Source organism: Myotis brandtii, unplaced genomic scaffold (assembly GCF_000412655.1).
Source record: "Myotis brandtii unplaced genomic scaffold, ASM41265v1 scaffold842, whole genome shotgun sequence".
NCBI lineage: Eukaryota > Metazoa > Chordata > Mammalia > Chiroptera > Vespertilionidae > Myotis > Myotis brandtii.
This window is the reverse complement of record NW_005371421.1, coordinates 1,207,300-1,224,511: the sequence shown is the minus strand read 5'-3', so window position 1 is coordinate 1,224,511 and position 17,212 is coordinate 1,207,300. Positions and strand designations below refer to the sequence as shown.

The 17,212-nt window shown below is 50.3% G+C and overlaps 1 protein-coding gene across 2 annotated transcripts in view; it reads right to left on the bottom strand.

Moving 5' to 3' along the window:
- Nucleotides 1-17,212, bottom strand: part of SH3RF3 (SH3 domain containing ring finger 3) — a 265,016-nt gene that overhangs the window by 43,586 nt on the left and 204,218 nt on the right. For both annotated transcript variants that reach the window (XM_005884662.2, XM_014532104.1), the window contains one exon: nt 1,535-1,611. In XM_005884662.2, coding sequence (XP_005884724.1) covers nt 1,535-1,611 — 77 coding nt within the window. The remainder of the gene's footprint in view (nt 1-1,534; nt 1,612-17,212) is intronic.

Below are 17,212 nucleotides of genomic sequence, written 5' to 3'. Positions count from 1 at the left end.
TGTTCTGCAAGAGTTCACGGTGTCCTGACTCTCATTTAGGAAAGTCCACGAGGGCCCAAGGGTCTCCTGTGGATGAAGATCTATTTTCTCAGGGAAAGGAAATCCAATGTTAGAAGAGCAAGACCATCACCACCATCCTTTCCCACGTGCCTCCTCGGCCCAGGTCTGAGTGGAAGCCATTGGATCTTACCCAGGAGACCCAGTCAGAAGACAGCACCTTCTGTCCAGTGTTGGTGAAAACGTGGGTTTCAGCGTAAAGACATCTAGAAGGCAGTGTACTAATCGATGCTCCCCTCGGGAAGCTAGGTTAAATATAGGTAAGCCTCAATCTCCTTTTGTTTACCTGGATGATAATAACCAACTCACAGCACTGTGGGCAAATAAACGGAGGATGTTCATGATTCCCTACCTGTCCCCACGTAAGGCAAACGTTTCCACTAGGCCGAGGGAGGCAGGGACGCATGTACCAGGTATTTAAGCTACTTCTAGGAAACCTTCTGGAGCTTGGCAAGTTGCTTTTTCAAGAGGCATTTTGCTTGAAATACATTCTGTTCTGCACCAACACAGATTCCAAGTGTCCTTCTGACTGCGTAGTATCTGTGAACCTTTTCCTTCCCCAATTATTGACCAAATTCTTACTCTCCACCTTAGAACATTCGTTCAGGTAACTGGCTCATTGCAAACAAAAGAGTAGAAGGCAGTCTAATTCTTCAGAACGCTATTTAAGTGGGGAGTTTTTATACTGCACGTATCTTTTAAGAACTGTAATTTAACAAGAGTAGGTTCTAAGCAAGACAAGCATGTCACTTCCAGCAGTGACTCATCAGGGTGTATTTGGCTGTGACACACAGCTTCTGTGCATGGGTATGGCAGTGACAGCTACTAAGATGCTGAGCTACTCTGAGCAGCTAGTAACTAGCCACCATAAAGACCCCACGACCTCCCACTGCGCCAGCATCCTCCCACTCCGACCCACAGCCCACACCTTCTCATGGGCCTGTGAGGTGTTCTCTTTGCTATGGTTGGTCCTCTCCTGATTGGCCAGTGCCTGTATCATCAAATATTTTGATTATGCCCTCTGCTCATAATAAATGTCCTAGGGACAATACCATTTAAAATCCTGCTAAACTTTTCTGCACTTTCCTGTCAGTACTATTATTAGATGCACATAATTAAAACTGACCAGCTAGTGGGCAGCTGGTGTGGCTCAGTGGTTGAGTGTTGACCCATGAACCAGGAGGTCACAGTTTGATTGCTGGTCAGGGCACATGCCTGAGTTGTAGGCTTGATCCCCAGTAGGGGGCATGTGTGAGGCAGGTGATAAATGTTTCTCTCTCATTGATATTTCTATCTCTCTATCCCTCTCCCTTCCTCTCTCTCTAAAATCAATTAAAATATTTAAAAAATAAATAAATAAAATAAACTGACCAACTAGTAACACATGAGACCCCCACAGAAACCATACATTTCCACGCCAGCAGGTGAGATGGAGATGCTGAGGGCATGGGACCCCAAAACACAAACAGCAGCTCACACATTGAGAGGCAGCTGCCCTTTGGGGGCCATGTCCTGCGGGTCAGCCGCTGGGCTGGATCCGGCAGAGGAGGAGTCCTGTAAACAGACAAGAAGAGAGTGAGCTGACAGGCGGCCCTGCCCAGGAAGGAGAAAGACAACGTCGCATGGCATCATGAAGCATCTGTCCTCCCCTCAGGGTCTACTTGCCTGGGTTGTTAATGACGTTTTTTTCCCATATACTGGGGAGAGCTTGGCGCCCAATGACGGGCCCACGGCAGCTCTCCAGAGCCCTCCTGGAGCAGCTGCTCAGAACCCCTTTCTGTGACTGCATCTGGGACCATCAGCACCACTCTGTGCTGAATATGGAAGAAGGCAGTTTCGGGAAGTGCATCTTTATTCTTAGAGCTTGAATGAATTATTCTTGTGTTTGTAAAAAGAAAATCCAGACAAAACCTTTCATGCTATAAAGCCTGCGCTCATAGAAAAATTGCATTCCCAGGAACTGAAGAGTAATCTCTACAGAAAGCTGATTCTTTGGCTGTGGACAGAGGGCAGGTTGTAGGGCAACAGGACTGACAGAGCCTAGCATCTCCCACCGCAGCCCTGAGGGACTCAAAGCTTCAGGGTTTATTGTGCAAGGAGATGACTGGAGGGACGTCTGCTTCTAGATAGTTCCTTACAATCAGGTGCATGCTAAGCCGGCTGAGGGAAGTGGTTAAGGGCCAGCAGAGAGGTCTGGGCTGTGCATAATCTCGCTGAGGCGATTCCTGCACAGAGGCCCCTGTAGACCCAGCCACAATGAACTGAATTGTGTCCCCCAAAAGATATGTCCAAGTTATAGCTCCTAGTGGCTGTGAAGGTGGCCTTATGGGAATAAAGGTCTTTGTAGATATAGGTAAGGATCTTAAAATGAGATTACCCTTGAATAGAGTGGGCCCTAAATCCAATGACAAGTGTCCTCATGAGAGAGAGAAAAGGAGGACAGAGAGACCTGAGAGGAAGGAAAGCCACTTGAAGAACAAGGCAGAGACTGGAGAGATGCATCTATAAGCTCAGGAACACCAAGGATTGCTGGCAGCCACCAGATGCTGGGAGAGAGGTCTGGGATGGATTCTCCCTCAGCCTCCAGAAGCAACCAATCCTGCCCACCAACACCTTGATTTTGGACTTCTGGCTTCCAGAACTGTTATTAAGCCACCCAGTTTGTGGTACTGTTACAGCAGCCCCAGGGAACTAGTAAAACTCTATTCACTGCCCTTGCTTAGCTGATGAGCTATATGTGCTAAGGCAACCTTCCAATCCCTCCTGGGTGGTCGACTTCCCTCCTCCACCAGGGATCATGAAAGGTGCTGGAAACCACAGCACATCTACAACCTCTAAGAAGTTAGAAATTCTATTCCTTCTTGTTTAAACAATGAAGTGCCTGGCAGAATGAGAGCATGCAATACAGAAGCGTAACTTCCCTCATTTCTCCAAGACACCGTGAAGTTTCAAAGGACTTCCCACTCCAAGCTCCAGCACCTGCGAGAGACTGCTTCCCAGAGGCAGCCCCTCCCCAAGCATCCCTGTGGCTGATGCAAGATGCTGCTTCCTGGGGTGCCGTGTGGGAATGGGCTAAAGGTGGGGGACATTCCTCTGCTGACAGATGTGGGGGACTTCTGTCTGCTCATCACACCTGCCGAGCCTAGGAGGGGAGACAGACCAGAAGGCATTCACCATCAAAGCTTGGGAATGTTTTCCTTCAAGATGCTGGAGGAGTTCACCACAGCTGGCCAGGGACCTCCTCCACAGGCTGCAGGCTGGGGTGGGCACTGGTTCCAGGCCCTTCCTCCCCTGGGGTATGAACAAGCACCCCTAGTGCTGGTTCCCCCACAGCTGTCCCTTCTTGGATGGTCCCTGGAGAAAGGTGTGGGCAGGATGTCAGGGCCCTTCACTCACTCACTCACTCACTCAGACACGGGCAGGTGGCTCCATGCTGGAGGTGATAGCCGAGGCCTAGGAGCACCCCGTGTGCCACTCGTCAGCTGAGCAAAGTCAGACCTGGTCGGTAAGCTGATGAGAAATGTTCCCTCCCCCCTCGGCTCTGCATACAAGCAAGAAAGTAGTGTGACAGTCAATTGAGTTGTAGGGTTGTCCTGCCTACATGAAGCATGATCTAGGTCCTCACTGACGTCTGCTGACCACGGATTGTCAGGACTGGCTCTATGTCCATTGTGGGCTTGCACGGGGGATGACAAGCACTGGACATGTCATTATAGACATGGGGGTCCCAGTAGTGCAGGGCCACAGAGATATACAACTGGGACCTCACCTGAGGGTGTGGCCAGGGAGGGCTTCTGTGAGCAGGGAGTGGGCCCGTTAGGTGAGGTGGTGAGGGTCGGATGGTGAAGGAAGAGCAGAGTAGTCTGTCCAGCAAGGGCTGGCAAAGGCAAGCTCAGCAAGTTTGAAGAAACTGAAAGAAAGGAAAAGTGAGTGGTGAGGGAAAGTGCCCAGAGCCTGTCTGTGTGAGGCCTTCTGGGAGGGTTCTGGTCTTCACCTTGAGGGCAGAGATGCCCTGGAAGGCTGGCAGGAGAAAGACTGAGACGGAGTCAGACCCATGTCTCACAGGGGGACCTCTCAGGAAGCATGAGGAAGGTCAGGTCTGGGTCAAGGGCATGGGGATGGAGGAGGTCTGGCATGTATAGGAGGTGGTGGGTAAGAACAATTACAGCAAAAATAATAAAGACCACTCCCCCATCCAGAGCTCACCAGCATTTCTTCTGGAATAATGCATTTAATATTCAAATAAGCCTATAAAGTGGGTGTTTGTTTATCAGCATTTTATAAAATGAGGATCTGAGGCACAGAGAAGTTAGGTGAATGGCTCACATTCATGCCAATATATGGCCATGGCTGGGCTGGAACTCGGGCAGTCGGAGGCTGGAGGCCACGTGCCTACTCACCACGTCGTCTGCATGAGTTTCTCATGGCTGCTGTAACAGGTCATGACACACTTAGTGACTGAAAACAACACAGATACACTATCTGACAGTTCTGAAAGTCAGAAGTCCCAACACAAAGGTTGGCAGGACTGTGCCCTCTGAAGGTTCTCAGGCAAAATCCATGCCTGGTCTCTTTCAGCCTCTATAGCCACCCGCTCCCCCCAATCCCTCCTCAGCTGGTGGCCTCTGCCTCCATCTTGAAAGCCAGCAACGTATCACCTTCAAATCTCTCTCTCTCTGACCTCTGCTTCCATCACGTCATCTTCTCTCTGACTCCAAACCTCTTGTCTTCCTCTTATAAAGACCTTGTGATTACATTGGGGCCACTGGGTAATCCAGCATAATCTTCCATCTCAGGTTCCTTGCCCCTTTTGCCTAGTAGAGTAACACATTCACGTTCTGGGGTCAGATATTTGGGAGTCCATATTCCCTCCTCTCCCAACAGGACTAGTGGAGTCATGAGTTGAAGGGCACAAGGGAGGATGATGAGCGGACTTTCTGGCCTTGGTAGCTGGCCAGATGGGGGTGTCATGTGCAGAGATAGGGAGTGTGAGATCTGGGAGCCATCAGAGTTGGACGTGTGGAGACTGACATGCTTGGAGATGGTGACGTGAGGATGAAGCAATGCCAGCTGAGCAGAGGGGACAGGCCTGCAGGTGGAGGTTTGGGGATCACTGGCATGTAGCTTGTCTACATAGCAATGCAGCCTGCCAGTTAAGTTCTTAGCGCTCAAGTATGTGAGCTCGTGTCTGTGTGACCTTGGACACAGAGCCTCCACCTCTCAGGTTTAAGTAGGAGTCAGGACTGCTGCCCTCAACTATGTGGCAGCAGGGACGGAACTTACCCTCCCAACTAAAGCAATTGAAAAATCAGGCAAAATATGTGAGCCAATGGTTCCCCAACTTTTGAAAATTAATAAAGGACAGGTAGATATGCCTGAGAGATGAGAAAATAAGGTCATAAAGGCTCCTGTCTTCTATGTTAGTTGGAATATTAAGTGAGATCATTTAATTTAAGCCCTCAATAAATGCTGCTATTATTACTGAAGCCAGGGTAGGAGGTGGATGAAATGGCCTGAGGGAAAGTGGGGTGAGGAGAGGATAGCCTGTGGACCACCAACGTGGCAGGAGAGCTGGCAAAGGGGACAGAAAACAAGCAAGAAGCACTGGTGTTTCTGGGTTCAGGGGAGCAACAGTTTCCCAGGAAGCTGTTGACAACCATGCTTAATGCTGTGGAAGGTCAGGAGAGATGAAGGCCAGAGAAGCCCTTCAATGTGGGGGTGCAGACACTCACTGGGGCTGGCAATTCTTGCTAACAATGAACCCTAAAATCTGCAAACAATTTATATTTATAATATAGAAAATTTGGAGCAACCCAAGTGTCCCATGCCAGAAGGTTTGATGGCAGATGACACCATGCACAGCAAACAGCCGTGAGGTAAGGGGAATTCACACCAAGAGGTATGGAGGGCTGTGTGAAGTGCCTCAAATGGAAAAGGTGGCTAGAGAAATGCGTGTGTAGGCTTACCTCATTTCTGTAAAAGATGCATGTATTTCCAGGGGAAAATGGTCTGGAGATTTATATACCAAACTAGAGGCCTGATGCACGAAATTCATTGTGCAAGAGTAGGCCTTCCTTCCCCCGGCTGCCAGCACTGGCTTCCCTCTGGCACCAGGACCTGGGCTTCCCCCTGGCCGCTGGCAGGCACCTGGGACCCAGGCTTTCCTCGCAGCCCCAGCTTCGTCCAGTCTAATTAGCATATCATGCTTTTATTATTATAGATGATAAACATTGGTATTTAAGGGAGTTGGGATTTGGGATAATTATTTTTAAATCTATGTGTTCAAATTTTTCATCATTTTAATACCAATAAGCAAAATGGTTTTCTGATACATTGTCCAAGTCATAAAAAGAATAATAAGGTTAAGTTATTTGAGACCTGTTTTAAGACCAAGGTCTGGGTGATGGTGATCCTTGTTTTCCGGATCCCACATGTGCCATCTTTATGGGGATGCCAGGGGCAGACAGGAGGAGACCACGGAGTGTCCCTGAGGACTGGCCCAGGTGACTACTGGCAGCGCACAGGAGGAAGCCATTACCTGGGCACCAAGCACAGCAGATACACACGATGACTGGCTCAGAGGAACCTCAACCCCATGACTCTGTCCAAATAAACTCTACTGAAACAGCCTGCCCAGCCCTGTACACGCAGAGCACCAGGGACTGCTCTGAGTCTTGCTGTGACCAAAAGGCAGCCTGTGTGGGCCACTCAAGTGGTAACTCAGTAAGAGGCAATAACGCCTTTGGCCAGGACAGCCAGAGGAGACTGACACCTGTATGTCAGGTGGAGGGAGAGGCTGGCTGACTGTGGATGGTGCAGTGTTAAGGCTCAAGAACCCATCTTTGCCAGCATCTGCCAACTTTGCTGGGTGACCCGCACACAGAACACACCACATGGCAGTGTTTGGAGGGTCAGGAAGGACTAGGGAAGGAGGGCTGCCCAGGCGCATGGTAAGAGCTGCACCTAGAGACAGCCTCAGGGCAGTGCATCCTGGCAGCGTTGCTGGAAACCTGGCCCTCATTTGAAACTTGATATGGCAAATACTACCAAGCAAATGTGTGGGATTTCACAGCAGACTCTTACCTAAAGCTGGAATGGAGGAGCAGAGAGGCCACACTTGTGAAAACACTTTTTTCCTGAAGGTCAAGATGGAGAATATCTAAAACAGACGCTGGCTGAGCGTGTGTTCCTGTCTTGCCCCTGCATGTGCAGTACAAAGCCCAGAGGGAAACAGAGTGTGACTTCCTGCAGTAGACAGGAACCTGCCTGAGAGTGAGACCTTCATTTCTGTTATTGCTGATATGAGGTGAGGAGCAATGCTGCTGTGGCGACGAATGCAGGGTACCCTCAGGGACAGCTGAGCAGAAGGAAACCGATGGGACGCTGGGGCCTCCGGAGAGGCAGCAGGGCCCTGCTAACTCCTGGCAGGTGTCCCAGAACGAACGCAGTTCTCCTTTAGGTGACTGGGAATTGGAAGCATGATGCACGCACAGGCTTCCTAGTCAGCACCAGGCTGCCTGGAGGCTCTTCCCCCCCGTGCATCACTCCGAGGACACACGGGACAAGAGAAGTCTGGCTTCAGACTGATTGAATGCAACACCAGGGCTTCCTGTGGCCCTTCCCTTCCAGCTCTGGCCACGCTGGTGGGCTTCCCGGGCCCTAGGCCCCCACACTGGAGCCTGTTCATTCCTAAGAACCACATCGCTAATACTGCCTTGATTTTTAATGGGCCTTAAGGGGTTGATGAAGCTTTGGAGGGAGGCAAATCAGGCGGGGATAAAAATAAGGAAGGAGAACGGGCTCCAGCTGCTTTTAGATAAAAATAATTGGGAACACAGACTCAAAACAGACGTTCTTCCTGTCTCTGAGATCACTAGGCTCAAAGCCCAGCCCAGCCTGGGCAGACGAAATTATGCCTCTGGTTCGGCACAGAAGGTTTTTGCCTGTGATAGGCAGGGTCACATGGTCTTCTTTTTCAGATGACCCCATAATGGAACCACGCTGGGGTTCAGCCCAGGCAGGTGAGCACTCCCCCGATGTGGGGGAGCCAGCCAATAACCCGGGGATGCTGGGGCCTTGGTCCTCAGATCTACTGACCCCATAGAATGGATGACTCCAGCAATCCCGTTGGGCCCAATGTTTAAAAAAAGCAGCCCATAAGCATTTAACACAAGCCAAGCATGCAAAAGGGGTCAGCTGCTCAGGTCACGGGTCAGAGGTGATGCCCTCATCAAATGAAACTCCCGTAGTGCCCGCAAACAGGGGGAAAGCAGGTCTGGGAGCCCAGTAATGCTGCCCCCAGTGCCCCGCGCCCACTGCCCTGCAAGCACACGCACAGGCGGGAGGCAGAGCTCAGGCAGGCCAGTGATCCCCGGGCCCGGGCAGCTGCTCACCTTCCAGGCCTCCTTGTCCCACCAACAGAAGGCAGGACAGGGAGACTGCAGGGCTCACACAGCCCTGGTCTGGCAGTCAGTGAGAACCCTGCCATCACTTCTTACAGTGACCTGCCTGCCTCTTTGGAATACCCCAGCCTTGGTGATTTAAATGAGCATCAGTTCCTGGCTGCAGTGCTGTGGCCTCGGACCCCTGATTCTAAACTGTCAGGTTGTTACCAGAGGCTGAAGACCCTGCTGCTACATTTTTTGTTGTTGTTAATCCTCACCTGAGGATGTATTTTCCCCACTGATTTTTAGAGAGAATGGAAGAGAGAGAGAGGAAAAGGAGAGAGAGAGGGGCAGAGAGAGAGAGAGAAAGAGAGAGAGAGAGAGAGAGAGAGAGAGAGAGAGAGAGACATGGATGGATTGGTTGCCTCCTGCATGCACCCTGCCCAGGTATGTACCCTGGACTGAAATCAAACCCTTGACCATTCAGTGGGGGAAGCTGATGCTCTAACCACTGAGCAACTTGCCAGGGTGCTGCAGCTCCAATGGGGCCCCTGAGCAGTAGTTGGGAACCAGGTGATTTTATTTTTCTCTTAGGGTCAATATGAGGAAAAAGGGGTCTGGATTGGTGGGCTGAAAGGGGCTTCACCTTGCTTTCCTGACACAGTGGCACAGACTGGGACCCTGAGAAGAAACCCCCAGAAGAAATGGACTCACCCTCAGTTCAATTTTTAATATGAGTTCAGAAAACTCATCATCCCAAAGAGCAGTTAAATAAGCCTATTTTCTTCATCACACGACCACTCCATACAGAATGCAAATGAGTCTCATGAACGTGCTTCTAAAGAAAAACTCAGAAGAAAACACTTTCTGGCCCGAGTCTTCCACTTGGCTCCAAAACGACAGCACAACGGCGGGCAGAGGCCTGGTGGCATCATGAGGGTGAAGATGGGCAAGCCTGGAGGCCTGGAGGTCAGAGCCCAAGAAGCCTGACCAGATGGTCTGTCCTGGGACAGGGAGGGCCTTTCTTCCTGCCAACATAACAGTTCTTTCTCAGCCCTTGGGAAAGCTGGCTGGCCACCTAAGATGGAGGCAGCGAGGAGGCCTACATTCACCTTGCATGCTGCCCACTGCCCACTCCGCCCCAGCAAGCTCTCCACGTTAGCTCACAGTGTGACTCTGGAGCCTTTGGGCTGCTACCTCCTGGGCTGTGTGAACAGGCCCCTCCCTCAGGGCTGTGCTCAGCTCAGGAGTGGACGGACTCACCCAAAGATCAAATCTGGCCCCTTGCTGCCTCCTGCTTTTGTAAATAAAACTTTATTGGCACCCAGACACCCCACACACTTGCTGTTGCCTGTCTGCTTTTGCCCACAAAGGTGGAACTGAACAATTGTGACATACTACATGGCCCACAAGCCTGAAACATTCCATCTCTGGCTGTCTACGGACAAATGCTTGCCAGCTCTGCTCTGATCTGCAACCTCTAGTGCCTGCCCTCACCTCACTGGGCCAAGGGTCGGGACCAAAAAATTTCGCTATGCCAAAAACTTAACGAGGCATCCAGGACATTAGTAAGGAAAGTGGCCCAAAAAGGGCAGCATGGAGGAACAGCATCCACAAAACAGCTCCAGTTTAAGGAATGAAATCTCACAGCACCAGCGAGGGCAGGGCAGGCCTGTAAAGGGGCTACAGGATCAACTTCTTACCTTGGGGGCCTCAAAAGTTTCAGCTCTGAACCAACAGATTTAGCCCTTGAGCCTCATTTCATGAGAAGGAGTCACAGGTGGACCTCCATCATTGCTTCCTCTCTAGCCTTTCCCTTGGAAAGACCGGTTGCTTGGTCATCCTTGGCCACAGAAGGTGCCAGCAGCTATTGTGAACCCCCTTTCGCTGTATGAGTCCATAAGACTACAGATGTCTTCATCTGGCTTTGCACAGAATGTACAGTATTTGTAGACCAACAACCTGTCTGCTATGCTTCAGACAGAAGGTGCTTCCTCTATAGTGAGAGGCTGCAGGGAGGATGGGCTTCAAAATCCTGTTTTGTTCAACTCAGAATGCTCATCCCTCCACTCATGCATCCGAGAGCCCCTGTGCAGAGGCTCCCTGCCAGGCACTGAGGGTACAAAAGGGACAAGTATACCTTTGTCTTGGCTAAGTTCACAGGCTGTCGGGCCAGCAGGTGATGGCAGACATTATCAGAACTGTGTTGAGAAAACTGGACAGATACATGCAAAAAATGAAGCTAGACCACTTTCTTACACCATACACAAGAATAAACTCAAAATGGATTAAAGACTTAAATGTAAGGCCCGAAACCATGAAACTCCTAGAAGAAGACATAGGCAGTAAACTCTCTGACATTGCTCTTAATAATATTTTTTCTGATATATCTCCTTGGGTAAGGGAAACAAACACATAAAACAACAACAACAGAAAACAAACAAATGGGACTATATCAAGCTAAAACAGAAAGGAAACCATCAAAATGAAAAGACAACCTAATAAATGACAACCAATAACGGGTCAATATCCAAGATATATCAAGAACTCATACAACTTAACACTAAAAAGACAAATAATCCAATTAAAAAATGGGCAGGGGACTTGAACAGACATTTCTCCAGAGGACATACATACAGCTGGCCAATAGACATATGAAAAGATGCTCAATGTCACTAATCATCAGAATTGCAAATTAAACCACAATGAGATACCACTGCACACCTGTCAGAATGGCTATCATCAATAAACCCAAGGCCAACAAGTGTTGACAAAGATGTGGAGAAAAAGGAACCCTCCTTCATTGTTTGTGGGGATGCAAATTGGTGCAGCCACTATGGAGAACAGTATGGAGATTCCTCAAAAAATCAAAAATAGAACTACCATATAACTCAGCAATCCATTTCTGGGTATTTACCCAAAGAAATCTAAAACACTAATTTGAAAAGACGTATGCATTTCTATGTTCATTGCAGCATATTTATAATAGCCAAGATACAGAAGCAACCCAAGTACCCATCAATAGACGAATGGATAATGAAGTGGTACATATATACAATGGAATATTATTTGGCCATAAAAAAGAATGATATCTTTCTATCTGCAACAATATGAGTGAACCTAGAGGGTATTTCGCTAAATGAAGTAAGTCAGACAGAAAAAGAAAAAAATACCACATGATTTCAATTTTATGTGGCATCTAAAGAACAAAATAAATGAACAAATGAAAGAGAAACAGATTCATAGATACAAAGAACAAATTGATGGTTGCCAGATGAGGGGGGTGAAAAAGAGAAAAGTATTAAAGAGTACAAATTGGTAGCTACAAAATAGTTACAGTGATGTAAATACAGCATAGAGAATATAGTCAAATAATACTGTAATAACAATGTATGGCATGAAATGGGTACTAGACTTCTAGGGGAAATCATTTCGTAAGTTATATGTGTCTAACCATTCTGCTGTATACCTAAAACTAATATAATATTGTATGTCAACTGTAATTGGAAAAAAAAAGGTTTTTTGACATTTAAAAAATGTTAAACACACACACACACACACACACAGACACACACACAAAACACACACTGTGTACACACCAGCCTGGGTGTGGGAGCTCATGAGAGAGGAAGGAGAGAAGATGAGTTTGAGAAGGCTGCCAGAAATCCTTGACCTGGAACCCTTGCAGATGCTGCCTGGGGGTGGGGAAGGGGCTGCACAGGGCTCAGCTGGGAGAGAGGAGGCAAGGTGTGCTCTGGGAAGGGGCTGGGCCTGGCCTGGGAGGAGAGGAAGGTATGAGACCAAAGGAGACCCAGACGAGGCTCTGAACTTCCTCATCACCGTCCATCCAGAAATACGGTGCCTGAGGAACAGAGCCTTTAAGGAGATGTGGGGGACCAGGGAGCTGGCCCCGCAGATCCTTGGGGCCCACTCTTGCCTCTGTTCTTCTTGTTTCCTCCTGGCTCTGAACTGCCATGGCTTCTCCTTGTGCTGACCTATTTAGTGCCTCCCACTTTCTATGCTCTATGGCATGGAGCTATGCCCTCTGCTGGTGGTCCAGGTGAGTCCTAAGGCGGGGTCCATGACAAGCCTCTCTTTGTGTCCGCCACAGGCTGCTCCCTTAACAAAGGGCTCACCAGACTTCAGAGGATAGTCAGGGTGCGGGGTGGGAGGACCAGCAGCTCACCTGCATTCCTGGACCAGCATGTGCACACCAGAACTCCCCGCGCTCCCCAGGTGCCAAGGGGGTGCCAGGGACCTTCCTGATGCACCCTTCTCTTGTCTGCCAGGGATGGCAGAAACCTGTGGATGTGGTTCCTGCCTTGTCATAGCAGCAAAAGAAACACAGTTGACACTGAACACCATGAACAAAAAGCCTGGCAGCCGACCATAGCAGAGCCAGGCCACAGGCAGCCACAGCGTTCCCTGCCCTCACTCAGAGGCATGGCCCATAAGTCACAGGGGCACAGCAATTCCCAGATCTGCTTGAAGAAATGTCTCCTGCACAAGGTCTTCAGGATGAGATGTTTTTATTCATCCCACATTCACTTGTTTGTTTCTTTCTCCTAATAAGACATGGAATTAAATTTGCAACTTTCTCAAAGTGCTAAGACTAAGCGCCGGTTGTGGACCAAGCAGCAGTCTGCGGGCTGCAGGGCAGGCGAGAGCGGCCGGTGCCTGTCCGTCGGCAGTCCCCAGCACGACCTCCTGTGGACAGGACCGGTGTGTCCTGGGGCCGACCAGGCCCGGCCCGCAGACTGCTGCACTGAGGCAGACACTGCGCCCCCCACACTGGAAAGGCTCCCCAGCAGCAGGGGGAGCATCCTAACCACATCCTGGGAGCTCACATGCATAGCTCTCCTCACTGACTTCTCAGACACAGGGAAGACATGGAGAAACTTTCTCTTGATATTTTCCCTGTTGAATCTCAAACACTTCCCCTCCCACTGATTTCACAGGGCACTTTCCTGGTCTTGATTTGTAAGCCATTGGGCTCTGAAGCTGAGGAATTCACAGGGCTGGTGACAGAGCTTGATCCTGGCCTGGCCGGCAGGGGAGCCTTTCCCAAATGTGGGTGCTCGATCCCACAGAGCCCGCACTCGCCGCCCGGGCAGGCCAAGGGCAATTGGCACAGAAATGTGAGCCTCGCTCTGCAAGTGTCAGCTCTTCTGCAGTCACTGTCTGCAGACAGTTTCCCGGCCTCTGTGTGAAGCAGTGAAAACTTACACAGACACAGAGGCTTTGCGGGGAATGGTGCTACAGGGGGCTGTTCACCAACATCCGGGTTCTCCTCAGGGGCACCTGCTGGAGGACTTGCTGTGGCGACTGGAAGGTGAGCTGGAGTGACACGGGTCACCTGCATGCAGAAGTCTTTATGAGCCATTACACTGGCTGCCACATTTCTCACCCCTCACTGCCACCTGAGGTCAGCATGCATCCTCTGTACAGGGCCAGACAATGAATATAATATTTTAGGCTCTGTGGGGAATATGATCTGTCACAACTAAGCAGCACCTCTGCTGCGGCCTGAAAAACAGCTACAGACAATGTATAAGTGAGCAGGTGCAGCTGTGTTCCAAGAAAACTTTATTTACCAAAGAGGGAGTAGGACAGACTTGGCCTGAAGGTGTGCTGATGTCCAGGGAGAGGGCACTGTGGAGCAGGCAGGCCCTCAGCTGCCCGTGATAGACATGCAGTCTAAGTGAGAAGTAAGCCTCTGAGGGTTTGTGGCTGCTTGTTATCACAACATAACCTGGCTCACACTGACAGATATAGGGTGTTCCAGACCTACATGCACCCATTAAGGTTCCTCAGGCAGTTTGGTGATGACTTTAGTCACCTGGTTGGTTTCTTATTTGGTTTATGGGAGAACTATTCTAAAATGTAAGTAATCATTTCCTAATTTGGTCCAATGGCAGTTATAAACAAATAATTGGATTTTTAAAACTGGATGTGGGAGCAGTTTTAAATAGTCAGATGTGCACCTGTCCAACTACTAGGGTCTGGGATCGCTTGTCACAGCACATGACCTCCTTCATCCTGACAATTACAATGGGAGAAGAGCATTGGCGTTAGAGCCCAGACCCTGATTAGATGGCAGAGGTGCCTGGGAGAATAGGGTTTGGAACTTGCAGGATCTTTAGGTTCAGGAATTTGTGAGAAGATGGAATAAAGAATGGGAAGCAGGTTTGAGGAACTAGGACTGTAGCTATTCTCTGACATATTGAACTTGAGGTACCGTTCCAGGTGAATCTATTAGGTAGTAAAATATCTATAGTTTAGAAAAGGACTGTGACAGGAGCTATGGCTGCGAGCAGGCTGGGCACCACCCACCCTTACCCACCACCAGCCTTCCAGACCTTCAGCTGACACCACAGCAGAGAGAGGCTCCGGGAGCAGACAGCCATGACTGGATAGACGAGGCGCCCTGGGTGTCACAGCTGACACCTGGGGGCTCATGATTCATTCCCTGACTCTCTGAGGAGCAGAAAGAACCACCACCTATAGCACTGACCTCACCCTGAGGAGAGGCCACCTGTGTCTGACAACAAACCAGCCAGGAGGCTCTGCGCCAGCTCCACTTAGCACACGAGTACACTGAGACTCCAGAAGCGACCAGGCAACTCTCCTAGGTGACACAGCTAGTGAGCAGGGGCCTCTGTCCCCCACTGCCCTGTGCCAGGTCCCAGACCAGCCTTCACAGAGTGCCCGCTGCTCTCTGCAGGGGCTGGCGGGCACTTTCCACTCCTCTGGCCAGAGGCCAGCCCTGAACATTTTATAGCAAAGGAAGGATAGGTGGCCTCTCGCCACCACTCCAGCCTGGAGCCAGGGGCAGGGCGGGATGAACAAGCCCGAGGGAGCTGTCAGAGCGAGCTGTCACTCACACCATCTGCTTCCATTTCCTCTGGGTGAATGAAAAGAATGAAAGCTTCTAGTTTTCCCTAGGGTGAGCTGTGCCTGGAGAAGCCCAGACAGGGAGGGAGCACACATAGGCCCAAGGTGTGCCCCAGAGGCACTCTGCCTGCTGCTAGGACTCTGAGCATTCTGTCACAGCTACTGCATTTTAGAGCCATTTCTATAGAAACCACAACCCCAGCACTCCCTTTCTATTTTAAAGGAACACAAAAGAGAGCTAGAAGAATCAGTGATATTGAGGATCTGTATCTCAGCCACCTAAGGGCTCCCTTGTCCATGTGGCTCAGGGGCACGGCTCAACCACACTGCTGCTGTGTGTTGGTGGCTGTGAGGATGGGTGCATTTGCTTTTTATCTGGTTCATGTTCCTCCACAGGGCTTCATAATGAAGCCAGTTAAATGGCAGCAGGACCATCTTGTGTTGGGCAGCCTTTCTGATCTATGGCCACAGGCACATAGGGTCTTTAGGGGGACTCAGCTGAGCCACTTCCCTAGGCCTCACACACCAGTCTGGCTAGGAGCGCACACAGGCGTGGCCCACCCCGCAACAGACACCCCTGCGCTCCAGAAGAAAACTTGCTGGAACCCACGACCCAGGTCTCACAAAACCTCTGCCCCTTGTTGCCGGGAAGCCTTGGGTGTGCTGCACAGGAGCAGACAGGGCTGGTCTGAGTTCGAGGTAAGCCTTGTCATCTCACAGGGGCCAAAATCACCCATGCCCCTGGGCACAAAGGAGCCTGGGTGCGCCTGCTCTGCTGGCCTGGAGTCCGTCTTCATCATGCCAGCCTGACACTTGGAGGCCTGTTTGCTGAGGAAGGCAGGCCTGCAGAGTCTGGATTTTCCAGATTGGTGACCACAGAGCCCACTTCTGACTCCCAAGCGCAGAACTCCGGGACTAGGTCCCTCTCCCAGGGCAAATCCAGCCTGGTGGGGAGGAGGGCCCATGAGGCGGTGGCCACAGCAGGACCTGGTGTTCGGCAAGCCCTAGTAGCCCTGGGTACGTCCCTAGGTTGGCCAGGGGATGGGCATCCCAGTGTGATGCACAAGACCAACAAAGCAACCAGAAAGGCAGCATGGGAGCAGTGGCAGAACCAGGGGCTAGTCTCTGGGGCAGCCCGACCATGGACAGTGCGCTGGGGCTGTGGGAAATAGCACGGGGAAGTTCATCCTAACTCCCGGCCACTCAGCTCACCCCTTACTTCTCCCAACAACGGAAATAAATTGGGACGGGTGAAAACTGCTTTGCTTGACCTCTTGCCCTTTGTAATGACCTTCATTAAAATCCGGAGCCTGGCCATAACTTTCACCTCAAGTCAAAAGGACAGGAAATGGGTCTTAAGGTTCCAGTCACCTCTAAAATGAGCTAATACAGCACTTAATTCTAGTGGAACAAAGTGGGAACAGATTTTTAAAAATCTGTTTCCTCCTGCTCTGGGGGTTGTCTAAGTAGAGCCAGACTGCAGAGCTAGACTATAGAGCCATTGGACCGCTAGCACCCATGGGCCTGCTTGCTCGTTTTTAGAACTCCCAGGGAAAACTGAGGGTGGTGACCTTGGATCAGACATCCTGGCAGCCCTGGGTAGTTAACTGAAAATAAGGTCTCCCCTTCTTTTATTCTCCCCCTGCTCCTTTATCTTACTCGTGGAAGTAGAGCCGATGCCATGCCTAGAAATAGAAGGCATCTGTAAGAATCTAATATAATAAAAGAGAAACATGGTAATTAGCGTATGACCGCTACCCTTCTCATTGGCTAATCAGGGCCATATGCAAATTAACTGCCAGCCAAGATGGCAGTTAACCGCCAACAAAGATGGTGGCTAATTTGCATATGTAGGCACAATGCTGGGAGGCGAAAGG